Source organism: Amblyraja radiata, unplaced genomic scaffold (assembly GCF_010909765.2).
Source record: "Amblyraja radiata isolate CabotCenter1 unplaced genomic scaffold, sAmbRad1.1.pri scaffold_619_ctg1, whole genome shotgun sequence".
Taxonomy (NCBI): Eukaryota; Metazoa; Chordata; class Chondrichthyes; order Rajiformes; family Rajidae; genus Amblyraja; species Amblyraja radiata.
In genome coordinates this window covers 7,946-18,030 of record NW_022630656.1, presented here as the reverse complement: position 1 = coordinate 18,030, position 10,085 = coordinate 7,946, and the positions used below count along the sequence as shown (strand labels likewise).

Here is a 10,085-nt window from a genome sequence, read left to right as displayed (position 1 = left end):
CTACACCCGCACCGCTGGACAACCTCTCTACACCTGCACTGCTGGACAACCTCTCTGCACCTGCACTGCTGGATACTCTCTGCACCCTCATCACTGGACTACCTCTGCACCCTCATCACTGGACTACCTCTACACCTGCTCTGCTGGACAACCTATTTGCACCCTCAATTGCTGGACACCTCGCTGCATCTGCATTGCTGGTCAACCTCTTTGCTCCCTCACTGCTCGACACCTCGCTGCACCCGCTCTGCTGGACAACCTCTCTGCTCCCTCACCGCTGGATACTCTCTCCACCTGCACCTGCACCGCTGGACACCTCTCTGCACCCTCACCATCATGCTCAAATACTCAACTCTGCAGATGGCTGGTTTCTGCAACAACCACATCCCATCCTGCATCCAGGTCGTTAAACAGCTTGGACTTCTGCGTCGACCCCGTTACATCCACAGAGGCTCTCGGCGCAGGCGTGTTTGCTTCAACCTCGGACATTCCATTCCATCCGTCTGCTCACGACCACGCTCTGCCCCCCCTCACCCGCGTCACCCCCCATCCCAGCTGACCGCACGCACTGTCAACCGGGACAACCTCAGATCTCTCCAGCCTGCCCCCATCCCTCCACCCTCTCACAATGCCAACTTTGCTCTCCTCAACACCAGGTCGCTCAACAACAAAGCCCTTGCCCTCCATGAACTAATCCTTGACAACACTCTGGACTTCCTTCTGCTCACTGAGACCTGGCAACAACCCAATGTCTTCAATGTGGATAAATGTGAGGTTATCCATTTTGGTGGCAAAAACAGGAAAGCAGACTATTATCTAAATGGTGGCTGACTAGGAAAAGGGGAGATGCAGCGAGACCTGGGTGTCATGGTACACCGGTCATTGAAAGTGGGCATGCAGGTGCAGCAGGCAGTGAAGAAAGCGAATGGTATGTTAGCTTTTATAGCAAAAGGATTTGAGTATAGGAGCAGGGAGGTTCTACTGCAGTTGTACAGGGTCTTGGTGAGACCACACCTGGAGTATTGTGTACAGTTTTGGTCTCCAAATCTGAGGAAGGACATTATTGCCATAGAGGGAGTGCAGAGAAGGTTCACCAGACTGATTCCTGCGATGTCAGGACTGTCTTATGAAGAAAGACTGGATAGCCTTGGTTTATACTCTCTAGAATTTAGGAGATTGAGAGGGGATCTTATAGAAACTTACAAAATTCTTAAGGGGTTGGACAGGCTAGATGCAGGAAGATTGCTCCCGATGTTGGGGAAGTCCAGGACAAGGGGTCACAGCTTAAGATAAGGGGAAATCCTTTAAAACCGAGATGAGAAGAACTTTTTTCACACAGAGAGTGGTGAATCTCTGGAACTCCCTGCCACAGAGGGTAGTCGAGGCCAGTTCATTGGCTATATTTAAGAGGGCGTTAGATGTGGCCCTTGTGGCTAAGGGGATCAGAGGGTATGGAGAGAAGGCAGGTACGGGATACTGAGTTGGATGATCAGCCATGATCATATTGAATGGCGGTGCAGGCTCGAAGGGCCGAATGGCCTACTCCTGCACCTAATTTCTATGTTTCTATGTTTCTATGTTTCTTCTCCCTCAATCAAGCATCCCCACCTGGATTTAATTACATTTCCAAGCCCCGCCCCTCCCGCCATGGAGGTGGCCTCGCTGTTATTTTTAACCAGAATTTTCGTATCACTTAACTCACCTTTCCCCCAGTAGCATCATTTGAATTCCTCGCCTTCAAAGCCCTTTCCTCCATGACAGTCATCCTCATTTACCGGCCACCTAAACCAAACCCCTCCTTCCTATCTGACTTCACTGAACTCCTCACACTTGCCTCATCCCTCTCCTCACGTCTGCTGCTACTTGGTGACTTAAATATTCACATGGACTCCCCCACCTGCAAGCTCGCATCTGAATTCGCCTTTTTACTGGACAACTTCTCTCTCTCTCAGCACGTCACCTTTCCCACCCATGACAAAGGTCACATCCTTGACCTGGTCTGCTCCACAAATCAACCGGTACTCGACCTCCATCCTTGCCTCTTCCCCCTCTCTAATCATAAGCTTATACGGTTCACCATCCCTTCTCCGACACCTCGCCCCCGCTTCCTCCGAGAAATCACCTTCCGTAATCTAAAATCCATTAATCCCCACCATCTCTCTGACCTGCTCTCCACCACTCTCCCCCTGGACTCAACCCCCATCTCACCTGATGATCTCACAAACCATCTCAACTCCACCTTGTCTACCTCCCTCAACACTCTGGCCCCCCTCAAAACAAGAACCGTAACTTTCAACACATCCTCACCCTGGTACACACCTGCACTTCGTAAACTGAAACAGACTGGTCGCCAACTCGAACGACTTATAAAGAAATCATCTCTCACAGTCCACCTTGAAGCTTACAAACTCCACCTCACTGACTACAAAGATGCCCTCATTGCTGCAAAATCTGCCTACCTCTCCTCCATATTCACCGATCCCTGCCTAAACCACAGAACCTTCTTCTCCACAGTGGGCAACCTCCTCAAGCCTCGAGCCAACACTCTCCCTACCTCTACTCCGGTTCTCTGCAACTCATTCCTCCACTTTTTCGCTGATAAAATCAGCACCATCTATCAATCTTTATCCCCTGTACCCGACTCCCCAGCATCTACTCCACCACCTACCAAGGCCCCTTCTTTCAACATCTCCACTGACCTCCTTACCCCTCCTCCACACTGCTTCCTCTCCCAGTTTGACCTGGTCACCCCTATTGAAATCTCCAAACTCATCAGCTCTTCCAAACCCACTACCTGCTCCCTCGACCCTCTCCCCACTCCCCTGTTGAAGTCCTGCCTCCCCGTTCTCTGCCCCTACCTCACTAATCTCTTCAACTCCTCATTGTCCCAAGGAATTGTCCCCTCCGCTTTCAAAACTGCTGCCGTTACACCAATCTTAAAGAAACCTGGTCTTGATCCCTCCTCTCTCATTAACTACCGCCCAATCTCAAACCTCCCCTTCCTTTCAAAAACCCTGGAGCGTATCGTTGCGTCGCAACTTCATTCCCACCTCCTTGCGTGTAACCTACTTGAACCCCTCCAATCTGGCTTTCGCCCCCTCCATAGCACAGAAACTGCTCTCCTCAAAGTCCTCAACGACCTCCTCACCTCTGCTGACACTGGTTCCCTCAACATCCTCATCCTCCTCGACCTGAGCGCAGCCTTCGATACAGTGAACCATAACATCCTGCTCACCAGACTCAAGGACCTAAGAAAGGATGTACTAGCCCTAGAGGCAGTGCAGCGAAGGTTTACAAGATTAATTCCTGCAATGAGGGGATAGACATATGAGGAAAGGTTAAGTAAGCTGGGACTCTACTCTTTGGAGTTTAGAAGAATGAGAGGCGATCTCATTGAAACGTATAAGATCGTGAGGGGCCTTGATCGGGTGGATGCACCGAGGATGTTCCCAATGATCGGGGAGGCTAGAACTAGGGGACATAGTTGCAGAGTGAGGGGGGGCTCTTTTAAAACTGAGATGAGGAAGAACTTCTTCACCCAGAGGGTGGTTAGTTTGTGGAATTCACTGCCCCAGGGAGCAGTGGAAGCAGAAACGTTAAATTTATTTAAGTCAAAAATAGATGTTTTTTTAGCTGCCAAGGGGATAAGGGGCTACGGGGAGAGGGCAGGGATATGGACCTAGGTATGGTTAGTATAGTAGACCTGAGTGATCTCCTGGACAAGTGTCGATCGCCTGGATTGGGGTCGGAGAGGAATTTCCCGGATTTTTTTCCCGAATTGGACCTGGGTTTTTATCCGGTTTTTTGCCTACCCCAGGAGATCACGCGGTTCTTGGGGTGGAGAGGGGTGATAGCGGTATAGAGGGGAGGGTAGTGTCTTGTGTTCTGTGTCTTGTGTCTACTGTTTGTGGGTAAGTGTGTCTGTTTAGTGTTCAGCCATGAGTGAATGGCGGTGCGGGCTCGACGGACCTGATGGTCTACTCTCGCACCTACTTTCTATGATTCTATGATTCTATGACCTCGGCATTGAAGGCTCTGCACTCAGCTGGCTCCGTTCCTACCTTTCCAACAGATCCCACTTCATCTCTCTCCACAACCACACCTCTGCTACAGCCGCAGTCACTCAAGGCGTTCCCCAAGGCTCCGTACTCGGCCCCCTCCTCTTCATCATCTACATCCTCCCCCTTGGTCAGATACTCCGCCACTTCAATCTGGACTTCCACTGTTACGCTAATGACACCCAGATTTACCTTGGCACCAAATCCCCCCACAACCCCCCCCCCCCCCCTCTCCCATATCAACTCCTGTTTGTCAGCTATAAAAACCTGGATGCAACATAATTTCCTCAAACTCAACAGCGATAAGACAGAATTCCTCCTCATAGGCTCCAAAGCCACACTCAGCAAAATCAATAACCCCACTCTCACCATCGACGGCACCACTGTCTCCCCATCTCCCCAGGCCCGCAACCTTGGCGTGATCTTTGATTCCACCCTCTCCCTTGAGTCTCACATCCGCCATGTCATTAAAACCTCCTTCTTTCATCTCCGCAACATCGCCAAACTCAGACCCTCTCTCACACCGCCTGCTGCTGAAAGACTCATCCATGCCTTCATCTCCTCCCGACTGGACTATTGCAACTCACTTCTCCTTGGCATCAGCTCCACCTACATCAACCGACTCCAACTGGTCCAGAACGCAGCCGCCCGACTCATCACACACACCAAATCCTGGCATCACATCACTCCAGTCCTCAAAAAACTTCACTGGCTTCTCATCTCCCACCGGATCACCTACAAAATCCTGGTCCTCACCTACAAAGCCCTCCACCATCTGGCCCCCACATATCTCACTGACCTCCTCTCCCCCTACCAACCCTCACGGTCCCTCAGATCCACATCAGCCGGTCTCCTCTCCATCCACAAGTCCAACCTCTGCAGTTTTGTGGACAGAGCCTTCTCCAGGGCAGATCCCAGGCTCTGGAACTCCCTCCCCCAACTGATCCGCAATTCCGTGTCCCTCCCCATCTTCCAGTCCCGCCTCAAGACCCATCTCTTCACCTCTGCCTATCCTTAGCCCCACGTCCCCGTCCCTTTTCATCTGTGCATTAATTGCCTCATGCTGTGTTTTGTATTGAATTCTGTCTTTACTTTGTGTACTAGTCATGTCTCTACTATTTATTTCATTCCCCTTACATGTTTTTCCTCTACCTGCTCAATTTTTGTAAGGTGTCCTTGAGACTCTTGAAAGGCGCCCATAAATAAAATTTATTATTATTATTATTATTATGTTTCTATGTGGTCTGCCGTTTAGCAGAGTGGGGTGGTGACAGCTATCGGTGGAGGAAAACAGACAATTCCATTATTTTGATTCATCACAGCTCGTCCAATGTCTTCGATGACGGAACTCCTGGAAAGGTGTGATGATTCACAGCTACTGGATTTGACAAATCATTACCGCAAGAGGCTGGAAGCGGCGACTCAAGAGGCGGTGGAGAATGTCGTCTTCGTTCTAGCGTACGAGAGATATTTCAGTGAACAAGAGTACAAGGTAGGGAGAGGAATGGATGTGTGTGTAACTTTAGCCGATACTCAAATGTTTTCATGCACAAATATTGTGGGCCTAAGAATCCATTCTTGTGCTGTCCTCGTTGTAATGAGTCGAGTCATATACACGTCAAGGTACAATACATGTTTATTAAAGTCCACTCACTCACACAATTCATCTGCATGGTGTTACAGTAACTAGCAGCTACTCAAATGACCAATAAACATAATATGACATAGTGTTCATCGCAAAAGGATGTGAGTATAGGAGCAGGGAGGTTCTACTGCAGTTGTACAGGGTCTTGGTGAGACCACACCTGGAGTATTGCGTACAGTTTTGATCTCCTAATCTGAGGAAAGACATTCTTGCAATAGAGGGAGTACAGAGAAGGTTCACCAGACTGATTCCTGGGATGTCAGGACATTCATATGAAGAAAGACTGGATAGACTCGGCTTGGACTCGCTAGAATTTAGAAGATTGAGGGGGGATCTTATAGAATCGTAAGAGGTTGGACAGGCTAGATGCAGGAAGATTGTTCCCGATGTTGTGGAAATCCAGAACAAGGGGTCACAGTTTAAAGATAAGGGGGAAATCCTTTAGGACCGAGATGAGGAAAGCATTTTTCACACAGAGAGTGGTGAATCTATGGAATTCTCTGCCACAGAAGGTGTTTGAGGCCACAGTTCATTGGCTATATTTAAGAGGGAGTTAGATGTGGCCCTTGTGGCTAAAGGGATCAGGGGGTATGGAGAGAAGGCAGGTACGGGATACTGAGTTGGATGATCAGCCATGATCATATTGAATGGCGGTGCAGGCTCGAAGGGCCGAATGGCCTCTACTCCTGCACCTATTTTCTATGTTTGGATGGCAGGCAGGCAGCACCGGATATCTGGCATCATCATCAGCATCAGCAGCGCTGAGTACCCGGGTCACGTGACAGCGGGCAGGGCCTCCTCTGACGTCACCGCCCGGGAAGCGTCGGGGTTTAAAGGGGAGGGAGGGCGGCCGTTTAAAGGGGAGGGAGTGCGGGGAATCGGCCAACAATATTCCAGTCCCCAGGGCGGTGACGTTTACACCACGAGATGTTCACACGTCCACTGTCAGTCCAGGTCTGGGTTCCTGCAGCGACCTCAGTTCCTTCTTCCCGGTTCGACCGAACTCATTCCCCCTCAGCCTGAAACATGTGGAGGAATAAAGAGGAAATAAACAGATGAAACAACAGTGTCAATAACAGGGACTGGGGTTAATATTTCAACAACACTTACAGAACAAAATCACAGGAGAAGGAAGCCCGCGGCTGGATGGATGGATCCCCTGATATTTGATCACATTAAACATTAACACAAACACTCACCCAATCCACATCAGTCTCGGGAGGGTCAGTATGAGGTTGCGGAGAGCGGGGACACATCGGTCTGTGAGGGAGTTGCCTGTCAGGTTCAGCCTCGTCAGTGAGGTGTTTGTACTGAGAGCGGAGACGAGATCCTCGGCTCCAGAATCTATGAGACCGACATGTTGCAGCCTGGAGATGAGAGAGAGTGAGGGTGAGGGACACACAGAGACAGGAGACGGTGCAAATCCCCAGTGTTTATCAGTGACACAATTACTGATCATATTAATGTTCAGTGTCACACACCCAGTGAGTGTAAACACAATCTCTCACAGTCTGGGACTTACCACAGTGTCTGTATTTTACAGTCCGGGTTCCTCAGAGCCGCAAACACCAGTTTCACTCCGGTATCTCCCAGGTCTTTGTTGCCTCCCAGTCTAAACACAAACAGACAGAGTAAGAAACAAACGGATACAAACCCCGCCCGGTGAGGCTGAGATAGACAACTTCTCCCAAAGGGATATTTCTGGAAACACCTCAGCACATTATTGAACAAATCTGTGTGGATGTGGGTGTTTGGTGACTTTCACCATTTATTCTCATTCCCCGACAACCGGGACAAGATTTTTTCTCATTCCCCGTGCAGTGAACGGCGGCAGGGCAGGGCAGGGCAGGCAACAGGCGTGTCCCGGGGGAAGGGGTCGATCACCGTGACCCGGGGGAGCCCAACCACCCCGTGCACAGTGACGGCCGCTCGGCCCCATAGAAGGGGTGCTGGACGGACGGAATAACAAAATAGTGGAACAATTTTACAGTTCAGTGTTAGCGTCAAACGGACAGTTACCTCAAGACCTGACACTTGTGCAGAGCCGGTCCCAGCCGCTGGACACCTTCACACTGAATGCGGCAGCTCTCCAGATCGAGGCGTTTGATTGTATCACAGAGCCTGATGGTATGAGACAGGACTGCACAGTCAATCGGGGTCAGTCCCAGTCCACTGAATGAAAGTGTTTCCACGGATCCCAGTGTCTGCTGAGCCAGTGCTGGATTCTGCGACTCAAACAGGTAGTGCATCGTGTTCAGGAGCCTCCGTTTACCAGCGTCACTCCCTGTGTTTCTAGCCCGGCGTTTAACCTCCCCCTTCACCCAGTCACTCACTCGGCAGATTGTTTGATGAGGGAATTTACCCAGAAACTCCTCCAGGATCCAAGCTGTCCGCGTGGAGGAGAGACCAGCGACAAAACGGAGAAATACTTCAAATCGCCCGTCTGAATTGCCATGGGCTTCAATGAGGAGTGTCGTGATATCCCCGCGACCTACAGTCAGGAATTGTGCGAGTGCGGCTACAAACTCTTGGATGGTGAGGTGTGGGAAGGTGTACACCACGCTCCGGGCTGAATCCTCCCTCTCCAAAAGTTCCATTAGGAACCCGGACAGGAACTGGGAAGGCTGCAGATTGTATTTGATCAAATCTCCATCTGTGAACACAATGTTCTTCTCAGCCACTCCAGTGAAGGCCATCTGACCAACCCTCAGTAACACCTCACGGAGGTTCTCAATCTCACGGCCGTGGTTTTTCAGGATGTTGTAAATAAAGTAGCAATATAGTTGTGTGATGGTCTTGGGAACTCGCTGCGGGTCCCGGTGTGTTTGTGTGAAGAAGGGGCCCAGTGTCAGGACAAGGATCCAGCAGTAGGCGGGGTTGTAGCTCATGGTGTACAGGATCTCGTTCTCCTTGACATGTTTGAAAACAGCTGCTGCCACCGTCTGATCTTCAAAATACCTGGTGAAATATTCCTTCCGTTCCCTACCAACAAATCCCAGGATTTCAGCCCAGACACTGATCTCTGCCTTTTCCAGTAAATGTAACGCAGTGGGGCGGGTGGTCACTAGCAGTGAACACCCTGGGAGCAGCTTGTGCTGGATTAAACTGTACACAATGTCAGACACTTCACACCACCACTCGGGATCTGGACACTGGTACTTAGGTTCTGTGTCTCTCCGACTGTCAGCAAAATCGATTCTGCCCTTGAATTCATCCAGTCCGTCGAATATAAACAGCAATCCCTCTGGGTTCTTCCAGACCTCCCGCAGTATATTCCCAAAGTAAGGATACTGATCCAGAATCAGTTCCCTCAGGTTTATTCTGTGTTTGATCATGTTCAAATCCCGGAATTTGAAACTGAAGACAAACTGGAATTGTTGGAATATTTTCCCTGTGGCCCAGTCATGAACAATCTTCTGCACCATTGTTGTTTTTCCGATCCCCGCGACTCCGGACACTGATGCTGAACTCCCCGCGACTCCCGCTACTGATGCTGAACTCCCAGATCGGGATTTACTCCGGGAAAAGCTACTGTGGAACAATTGATCAGTCCTGATTTTTTCCAGTTCTCCCCGGAGATGTTTCTCTTGCCATTCCTCATGGTCCCGGCCTCTTGCCAGCAGCTCATGTTCCATCAGTGTCCGATCTCGAACAGTGGAGATGATTGTGAGCTCAGCGTATCGATCAAGCAGCAGGAAATTCTTAACCTTCTCGTTCATCAGGATAGTGTTCACACTCAGTGTTTCAGTCTGTGCTCGCAGAGTCTCCTTGTGTTTCCGTTGAACATCTGTGGACATAGAGACAGCATGTATTGAGTCTAGGAGCAGGCAGGTTCTACTGCAGTTTTTGGTCTCCTAATTTGAGGAAGGACATTCTTGCTACTGAGGGAGCCCAGCGTAGGTTCACGAGATTGATCCCTGGGATGGCGGGACTGTCCTATGAGGAAAGATTGAAAAGACTAGGCTTGTATTCACTGGAGTTTAGAAGGATGAGGGTAGGAGGGTCTTATAGAAACATGTAAAATTATAAAAGGACTGGACAAGCTAGATGCAGGAAAAAATTTCCCAATGTTGGGCGAGTCCAGAACCAGGGGCCACACACAGTCTTAGAATAAAGGGTAGGCCATTTAAGACAGAGGTGAGAAAAAATCTTTCCACCCAGAGAATTGTGAATTTGTGGCCATTTGGGACTGAGATGAGGAGAAACCTTTCCACCCAGAGAGTTGTGAATTTGTGGCCATTTGGGACTGAGATGAGGAGAAACCTTTCCACCCAGAGAGTTGTGTGAATTTGTGGAATTCCCTGCCACAGAGGGCAGTGGATGCCAAGTCACTGGATGGATTTAAGAGAGAGTTAGATAGAGCTGTAGGGGCTAGTGGAGTC

The 10,085-nt window shown here is 50.0% G+C and overlaps 1 protein-coding gene across 1 annotated transcript; it reads right to left on the bottom strand.

The window, feature by feature from the left end:
• Positions 1-6,412: 6,412 nt before the first annotated feature.
• On the bottom strand, positions 6,413-8,143 carry LOC116970187 (NACHT, LRR and PYD domains-containing protein 3-like). Its single transcript, XM_033016893.1, has 4 exons — positions 7,723-8,143; positions 7,226-7,315; positions 6,903-7,070; positions 6,413-6,722 (listed from the first exon to the last, which is right to left on the bottom strand). Exons 1-4 carry the CDS (start codon positions 7,950-7,952, stop codon positions 6,635-6,637), a joined length of 576 nt encoding a protein of 191 aa, XP_032872784.1. The 5' UTR covers positions 7,953-8,143; the 3' UTR covers positions 6,413-6,634.
• Positions 8,144-10,085: the final 1,942 nt, after the last annotated feature.